This window comes from Anopheles nili, chromosome 3 (genome assembly GCF_943737925.1).
Source record: "Anopheles nili chromosome 3, idAnoNiliSN_F5_01, whole genome shotgun sequence".
Classification (NCBI taxonomy): domain Eukaryota; kingdom Metazoa; phylum Arthropoda; class Insecta; order Diptera; family Culicidae; genus Anopheles; species Anopheles nili.
Window position 1 is genome coordinate 18,699,342 of NC_071292.1, and position 21,883 is coordinate 18,721,224.

The 21,883-nt window shown below is 49.7% G+C and overlaps 1 protein-coding gene across 1 annotated transcript in view; it reads right to left on the reverse strand.

Moving 5' to 3' along the window:
• The window catches only part of LOC128727520 (voltage-dependent calcium channel subunit alpha-2/delta-4), a 45,813-nt gene continuing 23,930 nt past the window's right edge, over positions 1 to 21,883 (reverse strand). Inside the window, exons 4-19 of the mRNA XM_053821439.1 lie at positions 5,849 to 6,319; positions 5,613 to 5,777; positions 5,413 to 5,529; positions 5,138 to 5,330; positions 4,434 to 4,957; positions 4,269 to 4,366; positions 4,082 to 4,197; positions 3,806 to 4,011; positions 3,500 to 3,705; positions 3,151 to 3,183; positions 1,650 to 1,757; positions 1,463 to 1,576; positions 1,239 to 1,386; positions 532 to 1,152; positions 258 to 414; positions 1 to 185 (exon numbers count right to left, since the gene is read on the reverse strand). Of these exons, the coding sequence (XP_053677414.1) occupies positions 1 to 185; positions 258 to 414; positions 532 to 1,152; positions 1,239 to 1,386; positions 1,463 to 1,576; positions 1,650 to 1,757; positions 3,151 to 3,183; positions 3,500 to 3,705; positions 3,806 to 4,011; positions 4,082 to 4,197; positions 4,269 to 4,366; positions 4,434 to 4,957; positions 5,138 to 5,330; positions 5,413 to 5,529; positions 5,613 to 5,777; positions 5,849 to 6,319 (3,462 nt within the window). The remainder of the gene's footprint in view (positions 186 to 257; positions 415 to 531; positions 1,153 to 1,238; positions 1,387 to 1,462; positions 1,577 to 1,649; positions 1,758 to 3,150; positions 3,184 to 3,499; positions 3,706 to 3,805; positions 4,012 to 4,081; positions 4,198 to 4,268; positions 4,367 to 4,433; positions 4,958 to 5,137; positions 5,331 to 5,412; positions 5,530 to 5,612; positions 5,778 to 5,848; positions 6,320 to 21,883) is intronic.

Sequence of the window (21,883 nt, forward strand, 5' to 3'; positions counted from 1 at the left end):
TCACGCGCTGGCCAACACCCATATCACAATAAACGTCGCTATCGTCGAGTAGAGGGACGCCCGGAACAGTGTCGTGGCGGTACCGCACTGTTTGATCTCGATCTCCTCCGGATGGTAGCTGATGCATTTGCCCGGGCGCTTTCGGTTCATCTTTTCTTTGGCCATGCGACGCACTCCACATGCTCCTGTTTGGGAAAGAAGCGTTAGTAAGTCTGCCAAAACATACCCGATTGATCCTTCTGTGCGAAATGGCTTACCTGCTCCACCAACGACCTCCTGGGGTTCAATGTCCAGCTGCTTGGAGCCGCAAGGACACAGCACATCCACCACCAGCAGGATGAGATTGCTGTTCGGTATTTTCTGCACGCTGAAAGGACGCTCGCAGCCTGACGAGTGACAGTTGGTTAATTTTCCCTGCAAAGGATAACGAAGAAGTATTCAAATATAGAACATGTACTCGCGGTGCACTTAGTACAATTAGTACTCATAACGTGTTGTACTAAAACCTGTTCAAAAACAAATGTTCCCTACCTTCAGTGGGTTGTTCTGTCCACTCGAGTTCAAACGCTCCGGTTGCAGCACGTACAAGTCCGTCTTAAGATCGCACGGTCTCGCATGCGCCGGATCCGGTACAACCCGTGGTCCAGACTGCATGTGGGACCTCTGCGGAGTTGGCGTCGATCGCTGGTCATAATCCGGCGTAGTCACATCACCATGCTCCGATGGCAACTCATAATCAGGCTGCTCGTAGTCGTACGTATCGTCCTCCTCCAAATCATCCGTACCCTCATAATTATAGTTCGAGTTCTGCCACGCCCCAATCGGAGTCGGCAACACCGACAACCAGTAGGTCGCGAACGACACGAAGTACTTCAGCAACCACGACATCGGTCTAACCGGCTGCAACGGCTCACCAGCCCCCGTGTATGGGTTGTCCCGATCCGAACAAATTCCCTGGTAATCCATCAACGGCACCCGGCGATAAATGCGATCCTGCACCAACGAGTCCATGATGGTGCCATCAATCTGTCCAAAGAACTTGCCCGTGTGCTCACTCCGCTCGGACAGTATCACGAACCCGTTATCATCCAGCAGATAGCAATCGAGCTCGTCCGAGGCGCAGTTCTTCTTGCAGGTTGTCGAGGCGGTACACTGGAAGGATGAATTACAAGCAGCAGGACCTTCACCGTCAGCGGAACGAATTCACAAAACCCACAAAAAAACCCCGAAGGTGTTACCTTTGACGTGATGTTGATGAAGTGCTTGAACAGTGACTCGTGCAAAAACTGCAACCCTACCACGGCAGCTGGCGCCTTATGGCCGCGGTGATCGATGAAGATGGCGTGACTTGCAGTCACCAGCGTGGTGCTGTTCTTGCCCGAGTATCTGTAAGCGAGAGAGAGAGAGAGAGAGATACGGTGGTTCAGCATGGCATCACGTGCAGACAGACGGACGTACATACCCCGAATTAAACGGCACGCTAAACACGAATCCCTCCGGTTCGGTGGCATACAGATCGACAGCTCGCTTGTACCAGCTCATATCCATCGCACGGGCGTTTGTTTCACTGAAATGTCTGCACAAAGTTGAGAACTCGGCGTGAGAAAAGTACTTCTACACCTGCCCTAGGTTGCGTTCCAATCACTTACGGTTCGTTTGAGTCCTCCGCGTGGGGAAGATGATCGATCCAGCGCAACAGGCCCGATCGCGTGGCCACAAACGTTGTCTTCACGCTGAACATGCTGAATCCGAGCCGTCTGACCGGTGACCGGAAGTAGGTGTACGAAAGCAGCACCGCGACACCGGGTGCGTGTCGTCGTTTGGCAGTCATCCAGGCACGCGAAGAAGCGAATAAAAAAAAAGGACGAAAAAAGGAAGAAAGAACAGAAACCAAAGAAACATCGGTTAAAGTACTTGTTGAACACGCAACCGGGTGGTTCCCAATCCAACCCCTTTCCAAGAGAGGGTGGATTATCTTTCGACGCCAATCTCATCGCCGGTTTGGGGCTTCTGATTCACTTTGGGTTGCGTCCTGTGACTCCTTCCGTGTCCGTTCCCCCGCGAGACACCCTCTCGTTCTCCCAGAAACCGTGTCCCATTTTCGGACCACAACCCAATTAAATATGCATGCGTTCGACCGTTCTCATCCCAACGGTCCTACCCGGTTCGGGTGTTGCCCCAAAAAATAGGATTCCCTACCCCGGAATGGTCGTAAAAAAGCGAAAGCTCGTCCACTCGCCCACCCATCCGCCTGCCTGCCCCCTTGCCAATTCATTATCCCGTCCGGCTTGACTAATGATTACGGTCCGGCTGGCCACGGCCAATCGCAAGGATACATCTCCCGAGGCCGGTTGGTTCCTCGTTGGTGAGCCGAACCGGAAGAGAACCGCTTCGTCCCCTCGTCCTCAAGGGATGCCGACGAGACGGGGGTTAGTTTAATGGGTGAAAAATTTAAATTAATTTGCCCGCCACACCACTTCATTTGGCCCGGTGCGCTCATAATGATCATGATTAGTAACCATCAACCCCGAACAAAGCGGGGACAGGATGCGCTTCATTACGGTGCGTACTGTTCGTGTGTGCTTCGGGGAGGAGAGAATCCTTCCCGCCTCCCCCTATATCCATCGGAGCCCCACATCCAAAAAGCCGGTAATGGGGAGCGGTGTTTGGGAGCGTCGCGCCTTTTCCATTATGGCACCCGAGCCCCGTGTAAGGGATTTCCGGCACGTCATTACACGCAGTGAGCTGATCACCGAGGGGCTATTTTTTTTTGTTTCGTGTCCTCTCGTCATGCGCCACCCAACACGCTCACTTCCGGCCACAATGCGTAAGCGCATTAATTTGGGATTATTGTACAACCTTTTTCTTTTGCGTCACTCCGATTCCGCAGCCGTACAGGTACCGAAGGGTGGACGATCCGTTTACAGTGCACGTTGATGGAATGCAAACCGGAAGGATTTGACGGTTCGGGTGTACTTATCCTGTTACCATCGTTAGAACGCTACAGCACATTTTACAGCCCCCAAAACGAATGAAAATCGAATAAAACAACGCCCGCAAAAAATGCAAACACCACAACTTGCCGCGAAAATGTGAAGCAGTGAGGAAGAAGAAAAAAGAAGATACAACATTTCGGACACTCAAGATTACCTGTGCAGTAATGCCATCAGCGTGGCAATGGGGCTAGAGAAAGGTGAATAAAAATGCATATTGTGTGTGTGTGTGTGTTTTCCGTAGTGCAGGGTGAAAGAAAATGGAGAAAGAGAAGAAAAAAAAACCAAACAAACCCAGACGCGCAATGGTGGCGGTGCAGAAGAAGAAGAGTGCATTTGGTTAGTAGTTGGCGTTTTCCAAGGATTGCCGTGCGCTTGCTTTGACGAATAATTTTTGTTTTTGGGTGATATGCGTGCGTTACAATGAGATGAGGCGATGCAGCTAAATACTACGCCACCACACGCACACAGGCAGGTGTAATATGTTACCCCAACACGCGACCTACCTTTGGTCTTCCTTGCGAGGGTGGCTCGGAGGCCGCTCGAGTCCATCTGTCACGACAGCGTCCCGGACGAGGCTCTGCACGAGGGTACGATCGCAGTAGTACGGTTCTGCTTTGCGTGAACCCTGCGAATTAAAGTGATGTTGGGCGTAATGGCCCACCGGGATGCCACCATGACCGTGGTGTGGTTGAGGTGATCGAGGACGAACCTGCAGGATAGCGAAGAAAGTGAAAGGACAAAGTTTCCGAATTTCCCGGTTAGTAGTGACATGGCCATAAGTTCCGATCCGACGCCGCTCCGTCGCTTACCGACATCCACTTCCAGCCGGGCCTGCCGACGCGGGCCAAGAAGTGCAACACCTGTTCTTCAGGCGTGTCGAAGCTTTCGTCCTTGTCCCGGTAGGTGGACTCCTCCGTACCCTCGCCAGTGCCGTCCGCATCCTTGAGGCTGTTGTACTCGCAGTACACCCAGTCTGGGTGCACCTTCCAGTTGCTACCCTTGAAATGTTCCGTCACTGTGGGAAAACAGCAACGTTTTTACTTGCCGACCCTTGAACAATCGATAAGCGTATCAAACGCACTCACCGTTGATGTGGGAATGCCTGATCTCCTGCTGAGCGTTCAACTCGTGCACGCCATACGAATCAGGCAGGGCAATTCCCAGCGAGAAAGGTGTACCATCGATCCCACCGTAGAAGTACCTGCAACGAAGGAAACGATCGCAGATGAGTGAACATAACCTCAACCGAGCGTGCTTTATCGTGGGGCGTACTTTTGGAAACGCAACGACACACGCTTCATGTCGTCCAGATGCGTCAGTACGGTGAGTTCGTTCTCGCCTTCCTTCTGCATGACCATCTCATTGCGGAGCTGAAACAAGAACCAAGCGTTAATGTTCACCTTTCCTGTTCATCACCTATGGTCCGCCGAGAAATACCTCCTGAAGCGTGTTGGCGTAACGCTGATCATGCCGTTCGTTGATCGTGTTACTAGGATTGTCCACCTCCGGCAACTCGACCTCAGTCAAATCAACCGAGTTGTACTTGTGCTTCAGAGTCGCACTGTACTGGTCGTTGTCACTCAGAGGTCGCAGATCAGGATGGTACAGCACCCGACCGTTATTGTCCACGATGAACGCGTACCCGTTCACGCCCAGCTTGTGCTGTGGGATCATCTTCTGGATCTCCTCGATCGGGACGTCCGTTCCAACGACACCCAGAAGATTGGCAGCTCGAGCTGAGTGGTTGCGTCGATCGAACACCGGTGTCGAAACGGTCGTCACCAGCTTGCGACGGTTTTCACTTTCACGTCCGAGAACACCACTACGACCGCCCATGAACACTGGACTCCAGTGTACTGGATGATCCGCTTGGTACAGGACCATAGGGCGGGCCATCACCAGCGCGTACTCGATCACCTTCTTGCGTGCCTCTTCGGCGCTGTTTATCTGCACGAAAAAGCCTACCAGGAAATTGGAGTTATATTTTTAGAGCTATATGCGCTAGAATAGACGTCTTTACTGATGATCTATTTGTAGTGACCTCATGACATTGTAAAAAATTTCTTATTGGTGCATAATTTGGTCTCTAAGGTACAGGTAAATTAATAATTGGTTATTGGTCTTTAAGAGCTATTCCCTACCTTTATTCTCACAAGCCATCCGGTACAGGTTCTTGCCACCGCTCTTGTCCGTCCCGATCAGGTAGGTGAAGATGCGAACCGGCATGTGCGGATGGTTATAGTGCTTGATCACTTCCATGAACGTGTCGCTCGGACCGTCCGTGATCAGCATAATAGCCTGATTGCACTGACTGCCCTGCGAGCTTTGATTGTACTGTAGAAGAGATAACAATCGAGAGTATAAGATGAAACTTTCTCCCACTTCTCTTGAATGGAAGATTCTGCTAAACACTTACCTTGCGTAACAGCTCGAATGCCGTTTCCAGGGCAGCCGAAAAGTTGGCCGTGTTTTCGCACTCCACCGCGTTGATGGCCGTCTTCACCTCCTTCACGTTGTCAGGTGTGGCGCGTACCTGTTCAAAGTGAAAAAACGGTAACATTAAGCAGTTTCCATTAGGGTTTTGAACTGATTAAACACATTTTCCAGCGTACGTACCATTTTGTCCTGGAAACAGGGCACAATCACCCGTGCTTGGTCGGAGAACGAGATCAGATTGAAGAAATCGTCATCCCCAAGGGTGTCCAGGATGGCGGAGGCCGTAGACACCGCCAGTTGGTACTCCTTGCCACTCATCGAACCGGAAGAATCCAGTAAAATGATCTGCAACCCCGCGCAAAAGGTAACGTTTAGTCTTTAGCTCTTCAGCCCTCCTCCAGGTGAGCGATACTTACCACATCCTTCGGCGAAGAAGCCGCCTGTATGAACCAATCCTCCGTTCGGAAATCATTAATCTCCTTGCTACCGTACGACGTCTCGGGTGGCCAAGCTGTGCCAGGGAATCGTCGCAAAAAGCCAGCACTACTACCAAAGTACTGCCACGAGAGAGCCGAATCACGCTCGATGTTGTTCGCGAACAGCGGGTCCAGGTGTGATGACCACTTGATGGCACTCTGAGTCTCCGGTTCGTCCAAACTGACACCTACCGGCAGCAGTACCGAGCTGAGGCTGATGTTAACAGGATAGCCTTCGAATCGGCGCATATGACGCAGCAACATCTGCCGTGAACCTTCAGCAAGTCGTCCATCCGATTGGTACTCGTTGATGCGCCGTGCATCGTAGAACCCGCTTGGGTGTGACTTGGATGTGGCTGACTCCGGATCAGACTCCGAAAGGGCAGCTTGTTCCGCCGAGTCCATTATCCGCTGTACGGCAAAAAAGCAACCAGAGAACGGTGAGTGTGATGGTAAGAGTAAAAAAAAAAGAGACACCCATTCAAGGGTGCGCTAAAAGCCTGAGCAAACTTTAACCGAATGTCCTCCCAAACAAACGAAGCCCCGGCTGCACTGGAGAGCCATCGTGCTCAAAATGGCGCACTAAGTAGCGGCTAATCCGTTTCTCGGACACCCGTGAGTCGCCATTTCGCCAATCGAGTGCTGGCGCTTATTCCACTTTACGCTTTAATCGCCTCCATCTCATTTTTGGCTCCGGTCAATATGGCGGGACGTTACACTCGACAACCGATATGGCAGGGATGAGATGGAGGTGGAGGGAGGAGAGTGAAAAATGGCATCACCAAGCCCTCGCGCAAGACCCTCTAATGGACGGGATTTTTCCCGATCAAAAGTGTTTGGCTCCCCCTTTTTCGGCCACATACCGTCCTTCTTTTCAGTGCATGTTTTAAACGCACTTGTGGATGGCTTAGCGCATCTTTTGTGTATGTGTGTTTGCTTCTGATGCTTCGATTACAAAGATAGCTTCTCGATTCCCACTGCTGCCTCGATTCCCAGCCCCCTGGCAAGATCCTTCTACGGATCCTGATGGATAAGCACACTCCCGCCTTGTGCAGCGAGGACACCGAGCAATGGACGCACTTACGCTCACAAAAACGGCCACACGGGGCCCGTTTTTGACAGCGGAAGCGTCCTTTTATGGTACCACAGGCAAAACGGTAGGATGCCAACTTTACAACCCCCATCCATGCCTGCTAATGGAGGTTTCGTTGACGGACGAGCTGTGGATTAGGAGCATTTCGTGAGCAGCGCTTTGAAGCCATCGAGGACGGTCTGTACCGCATCCGATGCCAGCCGGTAGCGTTTCCGGTGCAACCGACACACTCATGCGCACTCAATAGCACATCCTACCGGGTGGTTATATCACACGAAGGCAACGTGCAAAGGAGGTTTCCTTTTTTTTTTGCTCCTACTTCAACAAAATCCCTACTTTTCTGGCTCGAAAGGGGCAACAGCAACTGAAGCTGCATTTTACTGCAGATCCAGTGCAATTTGCATTCATTTTCTAAAGCTTCTATTGCGTCGAATAGTTTTCAACAGCAAACTCTTGATAGGTTGGAAGTGTTCTTTTCCCTGCAATCTAAAAAAAAATGTGTTCCACGAGCTCTTAAATATTCTTGAAAACACGCATAAATGTACAGTAAATTGTCGAATGGTAATTGCTGCTCAATAAAGCTCGTCTCCCGCACGCGAATCCAGCCACCTAAAACTTTGTTGGAATTCAGTTCCACCCCCAGTAATTTGTTTTCAAATAGCACAACACACCCCACGCACCGCATATCCTTTCACAAATGCTACGCATCCGTACTATGCCGCTGCAGCACGCTTCGAAATGCCGCTCTTCGTATGCAACCCGCGAACACGAAAGAGGCATACATACATCCACCCACCCACACACACACACACACACGAAAGGAAGTAGCGAAGAAGAAAAAAAAAGGAATAAACCCCGCAACAAACGCAAACGCCAATAAGATTGTTTGTAAGTCGTGCAAATTAATCGAATCGGCGTTAAGCAAATTTTACTAGCGCATACCGCCATTGTATCCGCCATTGCACAAAACCCCATCCTTGAGTGGGTGGAGGAGGAGGAGGAGGAGGAGGAGGAGGAGGAGGAGGGGGTGGAGGGTGGGATGGCATTACCATTCCGCACTTTCCTGCATATGCGCCAATCGGATTTCGCTTCCATGCGCCTCCTTAATAGATAACGTGAGCGGAATAACTATTATCATTTTGTGCTCGCTGTTCAGGCGGGCTGTGCTTGTGTGCTAGTGAACGGTGTGTGTGTGTGTGTATGTGCGTTTGTATCGCACCGCAAAGGGCCCCGGAATCCCTGGATGCTTCCATCTTGCCGGATGGAGCCCGCTTCGTGGCGCTTTTCCGGACGGAGTGCTGCCGGCAGCCCTTTCGGGGCGCAGCAACTTTCGGTAACAATGGCGCAAAAGGATTCTCTCCCGCCGTACGGCCGACGACGGGCACTCGCCCAATGGTGGATCGTCTGCAACGTACGGTTGTCGTACGCTGTTGCTTCTTTCCCCCCCCCCCCCCCGTGGTTTCGTTTCGATGCCATTATATTCCGGGGTTCGTCCTTCGGTCCAAAAGCACCCATTCCCGCCAGCGAACGGTGGCAGTGAGCCACCGGGGGATGTGCCATGTGTACATATATAAACTATATTTTCCATTTTAATTTAATAGAGAACATCGTTTCCATCGGAGCCTCACACGGGGGATGTGCCACCAGGTTCCGGCACAGGCCTCCGGCCCGGCTTTCCTGGACACCGCCGTCCGGCCCATGGACTCAAAAGTCAGCCCACATTATTGGCCTTCACGTGCAGGCTTCTGAAGGCGCGTGCTCTGCTTTCTGGTGGCAAACTACTTGTTGTTCTTTTTCTTTTTTCCCGATTCATTTCGCTCCGTTTCGTTACGTTTTGTTTCTTACTGCCACCGCCTTTATAAGACATATTACGCTCGCGAAGCGTGCCACGGTAGGCCAGGATGGTGGCTTCTTACGGTTGGCCGTCTTCCGGCGAATGCCACGAATGCGGCCCATTTCCGCCCACGGCAAACGTGACCGATCGAACGCCAAAGAGAGAGAGAGAACGAGCGGCCAACGTGGGGCACAATAAAAATATCGAAATTAAAGCGTATAACTTACATGGCAAGGACGTTTTTTGATATTACGCCTCGCTGGGAAATAAATTTCTAAACATATTTCCCATCGCAGACGGGTTTCTATTGTTTCTGTTCGCTGAGGCGCTTGGTAGTGCACACACACTCACACACAAGACGACGGTACAATAGAATTGTCTGGGGGTGGAACGGAACATTTGTTTTTATATCGACCAGCATGGGTCCTTTTAATGGAAGTGTAATAGAGCGAGCTGATGCTAGCTTTGCTTTTAATAGTTTGTTGTACATTTCCCACTAAACATGAGGGATTACAAAATGGAGAATCGAGATATTGTCTTACTGATAGTGTTTTTCACCATATTCAGTACATCCAAAATAAGGGTAACAGAAACCATGAGCTCGAACCTAGAACATAGAAGGGTTGTATTTTTTCCTCTATAAAAACAGCACATCACTCATAAAAAAGAAAGTTTAATGGAGATTGATATAATCCTTTTTTTCGACATTCTTTTCACACAATCTTAAGACCAAGAGCCTCCTGCCGAACAGTAATCAGCCTTGAGTGACGCTTCCCCGGCACGGCTCAATCAGACACCCCAAAAGGACCACTCCCACCGTGCGCTATTTATCTTCCACCGAGCACGAGCCCGTCCCGGGACAGCCAGCATTTCCCATTTCCGGTCCCGTGGCAGCAATTAATCAACGAGCCGTACCGACCCGCCTCGGACACATGTGGCTCGGAGGTTCACGTCCGTTGCAATACTATGTTGCAGCATAGTTTCCAACCCGTTCAATCCGGGGAAAGCCTTCGTCGCGAACACGAAAAGAATAAACACCAGCCAAGCAGGTGAGCTTGGCGAGTTCGGCTTCGGTAGGGGGTGAGGGTGCAGATAAAAGCACCAACCATCCTGGAATCCTGTAGCCCGAGGCTCGAAACGCTGTTAGCATTAGCAATTTCGATACACGGTTTGGCGCAAAACCGAAACAACCAGCTGCGAGACACCACAACCAGCACCAACCCGGGGAGGAAGGTTTTCGAAACTGTTTTCCAACCCATTTTCGATCCCACGTTCGTCCTTCGTGGTAGTGCTGGGGGGAAAAAGTAGCTGCGAGCACGAAAGAAAATGGGACAGAAATGAGAAGCAAAAATAAAAAATAAAAAACCCGAGCAAGTTTGCACACACCAACCAAACCGTGTGCCGTCTTCGTTGTTTGCAGTCGGTCGTGCAGCAGACCGGGGGTAGATTGGGTGGCCAATTTTAAGCAAAACATACGACAATTTTCGAACACCGTGCCACACCGGGCTGGCAACCGTGCGCGATGGGGAGGGAATGAGAGAAAAAAGGGATGACGAAACACTTCAAACTACAAGTGGCAGGTGGCAGTGGGAGGAACCACCCCGAGAACACTTAGCACAAGTTCGCTGGTTTTATTTTGCTGGTTTTTTGTTTTGTTTGCAGATTTTTTTTTTCGTTTGTGTCGTCACCACAGGCGGAATTTGAATTTTTTTAAATAAACGCCACCAATCGTGTGGGTGAGTGAGGCACGCAAGCAGGTGTCCATTTTCGCATCTGTTCGCGTTAAACCCTTTTCTTCGTTTTTGCAGCGCTCGGCAGAAATTTACTAAAAGTTGGTGCAGCGTTTGAGCGACAAAACGCACGCTATCTGGGTCGTGGGAATAGTGAAGAAGGCCGAATCGACTCACGGCTCGAGTGGTTCAAATTGGTTTGGATTAAGCATAAAGGTGTGCTTTGGTTGTGAGAGTTTAGAACTCTTTCTTCTGTGAAGTATTTTTGATAAAGTAATTTGTATACATGTTTTACTAGGCGTTGTTGCATGAATTTCAAGAATAGCTTCAAAAACGACTTATTTTGTTGCTCAAAACGAAAAATGGTTCTTATCGTTGTGTATCAATCGTTTTCACTTAAACTCATCTCAGTTCCCGCTAAAGCTCAAATGAACGATCAGTCAATCGAGCCATTCGATCTGAAATGCCGTTTTTTGCGATGAAAAGCTCTGAAACTCATCGATTCTTCGAACCAGCTTTGCTTTTGCTGAGAAAGAAAAATCCTCAACTACGCTCCCCCCAAAAAAACACACCATCGCCATTTACACGTCCTGTTGGAGTACTCGGAATCGATTTTAAACTGAAAACATGACCCCAAGAGAGCGTTGACCCGCCCAAAGAATGGCATAGTTAAAACGTTAGCATACCAAACGAAAGCTTAATAATACATACGCTTCAGTCACAAAAGAAACCGCGCCCAAAGCCCTAAGGTGGGTGTTGGTAGTAAATTTTGACATTCTGATGCTCACAGCCCTCCCCCCGGGGCGAATGCGCATTTCCGGCGCAACGAACAAGGCATCCCCATCCTGGCTGCCTTGGGACGCTGCAATATGCTGGCGACCACACCCGAAATCCCTTTCGGGTAGTTGACACACCCCTTGCCAGCACACAATCTGCCATTGACCTTTTTGGCGGGGTTCAACGGGCAAAACCACAACCCGAGTGGCCCGCCGGAACAAATATCGCACTGCATCACGTCCTGGCGGCGTGCCACTCGAGGTCCATGTAAAGGGCGCATTCTTAACTCGGGTCGGGTTGCGAGCAGATGTATTTATCTATCGGCGTACACTTCCCACCAGTTTTGAGGCCGCGTGTGAGTTGAACTGTGGCAAAGGCAATTGTTCGGCGTCCCCGTTTGGGCAAGATAGGCCAGATAGGCGAATCTACTGTCGTCCGGGCCACGCCGAGGAAGGATTATGAATTCCCTCGTTTGGGGACGCGTGGTCGGTGTTGCGTACCGGGGGGTTTGTCCTGTTTCGATTGTCCGGGTGGTGTTTGTTTGCCCCGTTCGGTGAGAGAGTTCTTTGTTCCGTTTGTAATTAATACTACTCCATTTGAGCAATAGCAATATAATCTTTCGGAAGTTGGCTGTTCGTTGGAAAACGGAGAGAGGTTTTTTGTAAAGCAAAACCTTTTTGAGGCATTTTTTAAACGCCATAAAAGCTTTTTTTTAACTTTATAGTATGTCCACTTTATAGTATGATTAGATTTAATACAATACTGTGTGTAGATTGTTCAAATAACTTACAATAGGATGAAGTTTCTGTTGAACTTTTAACCATTGCCTTCAATTTAATTGAACTACAAGATTATCAAAGCTTAAATGTTATTAAATAAAAGGATCTATCACGTTCATCTGTCAAATAACCTTCATAGCCTACTGGTTTGTTTCTTTCGTGTATTTCCTCGAAAAATTCTGCCCCAAAAACTTTCAAAGAAAGCACCATTTCACATCCACTCCCCAGCATGTAACATGTGTTGCAACGCTTCACGGGCGGCTTTAACGACTGCCTGTCCGGGTTTAATGTTTTCGCAACAAATCTCTACATTTCCTGCGCATCCTCCCACGGGCAACCAACACACACAAACACAGCAACGCGCACGGTACATGTTTCAATTCACTCGCGCCTGCTGCTGCTGCTGGTGGCTTCTGAATTTCACGCCACGTACGTCACACACTACACGCGAAACAAATGGCGTTTTCTTGGGTAGCGGGATGGGTTGCCCGGAAAATTAGAAGAAAAATTGGTCGAGCTTCCGTGCACGAGGGCCATATAATAGCCGCGCGTAAAGCGGCTGCTTCCTGTTAGCGCTTCGCTTAAGCGTCCTTCGCGTGCCCCACGCATCCTGCCCACGCCACGCGTTGCCTCTCGCAACACGCACCCAGCACGCCAACCACATCCATCATCGGGTGGAGCCATCCCGGCACGGAACCGCTAAAGCACACAAGCCGACACCAAATCCTCATTAAATCCCGGCCCGGGATCGAATAAAAATCGCTGACGCACTATCATAACTCACGCCGAGGGACATACACCCACACCCACACACACACACACACACTCGAGAACGTCCATATCCGGTCGCCATATCCGGCCCGCCATTGCGTCGTTAGTTCGGGCGGGTGGGTTTTTGGGGTGCGCCCGTAGCCCTCAAAATCGATCCGATCGATCCGGGTGGGTAGTTTCTGCTTCGCCACAACCGAACATCTTCCCCATCGCCATTGGTTTCGCGTGCGCGGCCAGGCGCCTCCATCGCCATGCGTACGCTCGGGGTACGTTGGATCAATAGACTCCAAAACCAGGCGCCCAGACAGCGCACTCACTCCCAGGAAAGCGGGAAAATGCGTACGCGCATTCCGCTCGACACTGGCGGCCGCTGAAGTCAGCAAATATTTTATTATTGCCATATAATATTGGCTTTTACTACTGGCAGATAATAATTCTTCCGCGCCGCTGATGGTTCGCGTGTAGTACATCACGTGCCCGTTGCGGTGTGGTGCACCCGATCGAACTGATGCACGCCCCCATAAACACAAACACAAACGTTCTGGTGTCGTTTAAAGCTCTTTAAGCGGTCAAATTCCGGCGGCGCTACGCAGCACGACCCGATCCTGTCCGCCATCAGTCATTCTATCTGCCACTCGAGCAAAACCATTCCCAAAAAAAAACCTTAATCCACGGTGGAGAAGGTGAAGAATGGTGACAAATAAAATCCACCAGCCTGATGGCATCAACGGTCACCATCTTGATCCTGTTTTGGGGCGCCTAGCCGAATGGTCGTGGTTAAGAGGATCGGTCAACAGTACGCAAAGAAAAAAAAAAAGAAAGAGAGAAACGCTTCTCGAACAAAGCGTCCACTACTAGTGCCGCCGCAACTACAAATGCCTGTGGGTTTTTTTTTTGTTGTTGTTCGTCTTCTTTTATGCTTCGTCCTTTTTCGGGGGAGGATCAATTAATCATAATCTGTCACACGGAATAGCGAATCTTTAATTTTCGGCTCTCACTCACCACTCGGTGAAGCTTTTTCTTTCTCTTTCTCTCTCTCTCACTCTCTCTCACACACACACACTTGCTGTCTCTCTATTGGCTCACCATTAAAAGGATACTCACACACACAAACACACGCACGCATATCGAGGCTACCATTGAACGTTCAACCATCCCGGACCTTTCCCGACCGCTTGGGTCGGGTGTGTCTGGTCGCGATGTTTTGTCCTTCACCCTTCCCCCCTTACATCCCCTACTCGTCCTCGTGGGGGTGGGGGTTGGTACAGGAAAAATATGTCATCCTCGTCCTTCGTCAAGCACCACGTCGGCACCGGCGGAAGCTCACTGAAATGCCCTCCGAAAAGATGCTGCCGCGTGTCCTTAGCTTTTCACTTTATCTGCACCCTCAATGAAGCGCCTCCGGGGTCTCCAAGGGGTCTCCTTTCCGCCTGTTTTGGGGCACCATTCCCTGCACATCATCCTTCATCGAGGTGGAGTAGTTGGAGGGGAGCAGAACCAGAAACAGACGACACACACACACACGGAGAGAGAAAAAAAACGCTCCCCCGCGAAAGGACTCGAAACCACCACCCTTGGTGCCATCGGTTGTGCCGCGCGGAACTTGGGAGAGAAAATGAAACGGCTGGCAGAGCTGACATGATGAATAATCGTCAAGATTCCGGGCTAATGTCTGGGAAAATCATTGCCACCGTGCCGTTCCGTTCCATTTCGTTTTTGCCGTCGTCGTCGCCGTCCCGTGGCGCCCGTGTCCCATGTTCCGTCGGGTTCGTGCGTCAGACAGACTGCCCTGGAACTGGCTGACGCTGTTCCCTGAATGCTTTCCTTTTTTTCTTTTTGCATCTCTCGCTCTCTCTCTCGCTCTCGGAGGGTGTGTGTCGTCCTCAGCCCTGTACGATTGAATAGGCGGTCGGGAAAGCCTGTCACTGCTATCCACGCGCAAAATGGAACGGAAAGGCTCACGGAAAGCTCACGCACTCCGATCACAATCCCCCCCCTGGTACTGGCGAGAGCCGGTGAAGGAAATGTTAATGCGAAAAGGCATCCCACCCGTAGGGCTTCTTCGTTCCGCGTCAGCGCGCACCACCCGCACGTCCGTTTCGTGGGGGTTCGCCGTTTGGTTGGCAAAATCGATGAACCACTCCCGGAGACACGCTAGCGTTAAGATGACGCGCGACCCGGGGACCCAAGGAGAGGGGGCTTATTCGTCCTGTCACAAATGCGCACCAATTTGTAGCCGCTACACGGACCGGAGCGGATAATAATTGAAACATTTGTCTACTTTCACCACCTTCCGGTTGGGTGTGTTGAGATTCATTTTTTTTTTGGTTTGGTTTAGTTCTCTTTTCGCTCATTTCGTCTGCTTTCATTACGTTTTCTCATCCACTTCGATCGGGCCGAAAAACAAAGTCAGCTACTGGGGAAGTTACTAGGCTTATCGAGTGATAAAGGTGTAGAAGCTGCTGGTAGGCTTGCCCGTTTCAATCTGTTCCGGGGCGACTGGAGACCGACGGAGGTATCAAATTAGCATCCGGAAAGCTTTCGGCTGAGTTGATGAAAGAAACAAACGCCGTTTGGAGAACGAAAAAGGTGATGAATTTGTACCCGAGGCTCATCCACGGAAAGCATCCATCAAGCCGTGGATAATCGCCATTAGGGATCAAGCCTGTGGCGACAAAAATGCGGCTCGGACTGAGACTGATTGATAATTTTTGGCTGAAGACGCGCTTCCCGCTTTATATCCCTTTTAAAAATTGATTAATTTACCAGCACCGTCCCGCTTATCTAACCTCACCGGGGAGCGTACGGCTTTTCCATCAACCATTACAAGCGTTCGTGCAAAATCATCCCGGTGCTCGAACTCGAGTTTTCCACCGACCAGAATGATGTTTTTGCGACGGCGTCAAAGCCCGAAACGCCTCTTGACCGCACCCGCAAGCCGGCCTCTAAATTATTCCATTCAAACTCATCGCACCCTTAGGAGAGTTTTTCGCCCCAGGTCAAGGACCTGGGCAGCGGCATCGAAACGAAGCCGGCCGGGAAAACAATAGCCTTCATCTCGATTCAATTTGTACCACTTATCTTGCGTGCCGGTTTGTTTCCGTTCACTTGCTGCCGAAGCAGTGCGAGCAGGGCGAAAGGGCGAATGGCAAAAGCAAACAAAACAAAAAAAGACTACGCTGCCCTTTGAAGTACAAGCGCCTTTACAAGCGCTTTGTGAGTGGAGGAGTTCTTTGCTTGGGCCGTAACATCCCTCCAGGGGTACACAAATGCAAGCAAGCGCCCTAAAGGAAGCGTCGCGAATCATCAAATCATCGTCATGGCGGGTGCGATCGATGGAAGCGCAGCATCGTGCTTTTCATCGTGCAGCATCAGTGGGAAAGAAAATGAACCAACGAGCTGGCGAAAGCGAGAGAGAGAGAGAGAGAGAGAGAGAGAAAATAGCAACACCCTCAAGAAAGCTGGTTGAGCTTCGGCCGGGAGAGAGAACAATCGCAAAAATCGAAAATAGAAACCTGATTTCACGGACGACAGCCGAAGGGCTTGCAGTGGACTCAGGCGGGTGCAATTGGGTGGAGTCGAACATACAAAAGAGAAGCTCCTTTTGCAGGGTTTGCTTTCTGCAAAATGGCGACGGTGACGGTATAAAGGGTGCCAATTGCACCCGTGCGTGAAGAGGCTGTGTGAGGGGACCGATGATGATGGGCATGAAATCAGGATGGAAAAACCCGGAAGCGTACACTTGCCTCATTACTTCCTTCGCCGGTGCCCGCTCACGGGTGTAATAACGATGAGAAGAGAGTGGGCGAAAAGCGATGGAGAAAAAAAAAGCTCTAGAACGACGTTTGAGACTGAGGACGCATAATTTCCTACGGCTGCTCCTTGAACTGGTTTTCGTTTTTGCATTCAAGCGAACTTTTACTCACTTTAAATGAGACAGCATTAAAGCCAGCTCATGCAAACAGCGAGCAGGCGTTTTTTTTATTGCGGTATTATTATTTCAAAACCTTTCAGTTAATTCGCATTTTTAATTTTCATCCGCAAAGCTGAACTACTCGAGTGCAATATCACTTCCATAATTGCGTTTCCGCGCTCATTTTACGCGCCGCGTTATATGCAACAAGATAATCTTGCTATCACACGTCAGCATCAGCGCTAAAATGAATTCATTTCGCAAGCAAAAGCAAAAGCAAACGATCTCACACCCAACCAGATTATCTTGTCTCGCGCATTTTGTTTCAAGATGCAGCAGAATAAAACACCCCCGCTCGCCAACATCGCGCCGCCGTGGGATGGCAAAATAAAAGTTAAAAGCACGGCACCGGCAAATCCAACGTGAAACATTCCCCGATTCCTCGGTCATCTGCAATCACGATGGAAAGGCGATCTTACAAAGCGCTTACAAAGCGCTCTCACGCTGCATGGGATGAGAGTCCTGGAAAACGGTTGAAATCTTCAGCTGGGATAGGAAAGTAGCGCACCCACGCACACACACACACACACACACACACACAAATCCCCGCAAACGAAACTCTAATTGCTATAGATGATTACTTATAATAAAACTTTCATCATTAAGCAAACCGTTTGGGAAAAAAGAGAGAACGCACAGGGTGGGAAAAATCGACCCAAATAAGCAAACGACACCGGAACGGCAAAAGGAACGCACGCAGAACGCTGGAGAAGCCACTGGTCAGGTCTGGATGGAATGCCCGGCTGCAGTTTATCCCGGTCCTGGATGGGCCATTCCTTGCGAGTCACTTCTCTCTCTGTTACGGGAAAGAAAACCCATGTTCAACGAACCGCTGCAAAATTGTAACGAATTCAACCAACGGCAACGGAGCTGGAGTCCTATTCCGGCGTTTCCATCGGGAACTCTAGCTGCTGGAGCTTCTCTCGACGCTACCGACGTTTGATGGAAAGTTGAAACTAAAGTATTCTTTCCCAACCACCATTCACCAAAATGGTCCCTCGAAAGAACGCATCGACCGAGGCTTCTCGGGCTAGTTTTCTTTCCCATCCAGCAAGCGGACTCGCCTGGTCCAGCTCGTGGAAAGTTTTCACCCAAAAGATCCCTCCGAGCGTCCGAGCGTCCAAATTCGTACGATTCGTTCCCGAATGGGTCGGGCACCATTCCGAGATCGGTATGATTTTCATCTCATCGTCGGAGCCCACCGACGGGTTGGTAATTGCTGCGGATCGAAAGAAGGAATCTCGGCACGATACGTCCGGCCCAAGAAGCGCATGGCGATGAAGCGAAAAAGAGGCAACAAAAAAGGGACCGAAAAACGGAAAACACATCGGGAAGCCAAAATACCTCCCGCACTGTGAAATGGGCCGGCCCTTTTGCCCGGCCCAGCTGTGCCGGATGTGAGTTTTCACTCGTCCTCGTCTCAAGGATGAACAAGAGAGAGTGAGAGAGTGAGAGAGAGAGAGAGCGCCCGGAGCCAATAGCGACGCGAGCGAGATAAAGCCTGGAGTGGTGGACATAAAAAGAAAGCGCCCAACTTTTACAGACGCATGCCAGCAAATTGGTGTCAAAGTGATTTTAATGCACAGATAAGTTATAGCGAAAGTTTGCCACCTCGCGTACGAACCGCGCGTTCGCTTTTCCCCGCGAGTCCGATAATGGGAGGAAATCACACGACCGGAAGTTGCCGTCATAATTGGATCGTGTCTGTTTATGGGAACATTAGGAAATTAGAGACGCCCGGAAGGTGGGTTGCAAACGACGGTTGCTGATGGAGGAAGGGTGCCAAACAGAACCAAACAACGGCTCCACAGGACAAGGAAAAAACAACAACTCTCATGCACACACACAAGGGCAAAGGCGATGAGCAAAGAAGGGCAGCGCGCGTTGCAACGTTGCCACGTTGGGAAAGTTTTGCACGTGCGCATTTGAGATTGCATGAATTAGCGAAAGCGTTGGCCTTTCGCGCTGGGAAGAGCTAAAGGCACGAGACGAATGAAGGCAAGAGGTGAACGGTTGTAGAATGTGTAAACTTTTGTGCACGCCGTTTGTAATTAATTGAAGTAATCCCACCAAAGCGCATACGCCGTGCGGGGAAATGCAGCCACACTGGTTGGAAAAAAAATTTTTTTTTTTTGCAGCTTTGTACTTTATCCATCCTGGGGTTTTTTTGTTAGATACATTTAAAATGTTGAAAAAAACGGAATGCAACTTGTTTCACAGTTCTATTTTACTATTCTCGTTGCATATGTTACACTAGTTGGTTTGCTTTAGTAGGCCGTAATTTCTACCGTTTGACATTTCAAAACTGACATCTCCAACGAACAACTCAACTAAAGCAAGATTTTCCAAGAGAAAAAGCACTATTTGATGGTGCAATTAAAGTTCACGAGTTGAAACTAAATAAAATAGACTGAATATAATGAAGTGTATCATCTTCGGATGCTTCTTTTTTTTATATATGAAGAAAGCAAGGTAAAGTTCGTAAATAATTGTAAAAGTTACTTCTTGCCGGACCTCATTAAATCCACATTAATCTGGTCACCAATACATTGCTAGGGAGCGCAACTTTAGAAACCGGTAACAACTAGGGCAAACTAGGGTAGAGAAAATCTGTAGCAAATTTCACTATCAACCTGGCTAAACGACTAACCTAGATAAACGCTCAGGACAGCGTATGGAATAAGCAGGTTTTTGTACGCTTTTCGAAGTTTATCGCTATATATAACCACCTGCTAACGAAGGCTGCATGCCGAAGAGAAAAATGACCATTGCTGATAGAGAAAAATCCAACAAAGTTTCTTTGTAAGCTGAAGTAAGGAAATGCTCTGCAGGAAATCTATTGAGGTAATTGCTGTAGGAGCGTAATGATTAAATGAATTATCTTTACTAACTCACTGCGTCTGCCTAAAAACCGTCAGGGTTCTTAACATGGTATTTGAGTTTACAAACTCCTGAAAAGTCAACAATCACGTCTCCAATATGGTTTTTGAAGTTCAAAACAGCATCAAATGAAGAAAGGAAGACCTTCACGACACCATGCAACATAAACACAACACCACGGCTATGATTAACGAAATTTACGACGCCTGATAAAGGCATTGCATGGAACGCCGTGCTCAGGAGCGCGTCTTCTTTAATTTACAACTAATTTAATTTACATAAAAGACGTATTTTCGCGCCCAACCAATTCCTGTGGACGATTAATGCGATTAAGCTGCGTATTATAATTATGCGAGCCGTTAAAATCGCCCCCGAGCCACATCCTTTAACCTCCCGTGACGCACTGTCGCACTCGCGTCCCACTTGTTGAGCAAAACAAATAGAAAAAATAAAATAACCAACACCAACAGGAAGACAATGCCACACTCCGACAACTCCCCGATCCGGTGGGCAAGTGAGTGGAACCATCAAAACGCACTCATCGGTAAAAACATTCCGTTTTCATCGTGCCACCCCGCCATCGGGGACGCTTTCCACGAAAGTGTTGCGAAAACAGCAGCCCCGTTTTCCACCGCGCGCGCGTAGCAAAGTGGAAAATAATTGTTCACGCTACAAATAAATTAACCTCTCTTCTTAATCATCTAATCTGCTTCCGTGGCGTAGCCTGAAATCGGTGTGCTTCGTAACAACACTTCCGCTAAACACGCTCCCACACACAAACACACACACACACACACTCGCTCGTACACAGTCACAGGGACATATTTACGTATCACCCGCCGTACGCTTGGGACTGAGTGGGTGGGTGGAAAAAGACAGAAGCGAGGCGCCAACAAATAAAAAGGCAGCCACGCCACGTCCGCGCTCGGTCCAAAGTAAATAAACAAATCGAGCGCGCGCGCGAAAAACCCACCCCCGCACACGCGCCCGAAAGGGGTAGACAATAAATTCGACGATAATTTTACGACCCCTTTACCCGCGCGCTCGTGGGGGAGGGCGATTTCACGCTTGCACACAGTTTTCCGGCTTACCTACCGTGATGGAGGCGCGTGGAAAACGGCGAGATCGTGGCGTCGGGCTCGGAAATGGCACCATTCGTCATTCGTCATCAAGCACCATCGGGTGGGAGTGGGTTGGGTGTCGGAAAAACCCGGTGAAAATACGGGTTGCCTGTTCGGTTGCGTGCCAAAAAAAGAAGAGTTTTCCCCCTGACAGAGGCCACCCGGACTGCGACATGCGGGCAGAAGGTCCTTGCTTCCACAAACCCGCATGGAACCGTTGGGTGAGGAAAAATCCTCACACCCACCGACGGGGCGGTTTTCCCGCGAAACGCTGCGAGCTGCATGTCGATGGCTTTAAACGCCGCTAAATGAGTAATTTCGGGGGTCCTAAACGGCAGCGAAACTTTCCACCGTCGTCGATCGATCCGAGCTGGCACCGATGGCTGACTTTGGCACGAATTTCCCAACCAACCAAGTCGTCCCAAACGGGAAAATCGCCCACCCGCCGCGGGTGACGAAAGTTCGCGACGGGCCCACGGTTCGGTGTTTCTCGTTAGCGAAGTTTTCCACCTAACGAGGCCGGATTTTGCGTTCGAAGTAATTTAAAGATTCTCATTCCGGCGTGGCTCCTTTAGAGGGCTGGAAAAACTTGCGCCAGGCACAATCGTGATGTCACCTCCGCGGAATCGTGCCACCGTGACGTGTCGGCGGGAACGGCGAAAGAATTGCAATCAAGCAGGATTTATTTGTGCTGTTGCGCGAACGGTGCGGATGCATTCGGTGTGGAGTGGATTTAGAGCCAGTTTTGAGTTTGATTGCTGGAAGCGCAGCGTAGAAGAAGAACCGGTTTGAATGAAGCAGAAGTTGGAAGCTTTTCTATGTATTCGGGAAATTGTCGTAGCATTGTTGCCGTTGGCTACATATCTACTAGCTCAAACATTTATTCTGCTTTTATGTGAGAAGAATCTTTTGTATGACAAGTCTCTCTTACTTCAATATAACTTGCTTGTATGTTTTTTCAAATATACTTTTCTAAAGAAAAGGCAGGAAACTGTTTCATGCAATTGTTGAAGTCTT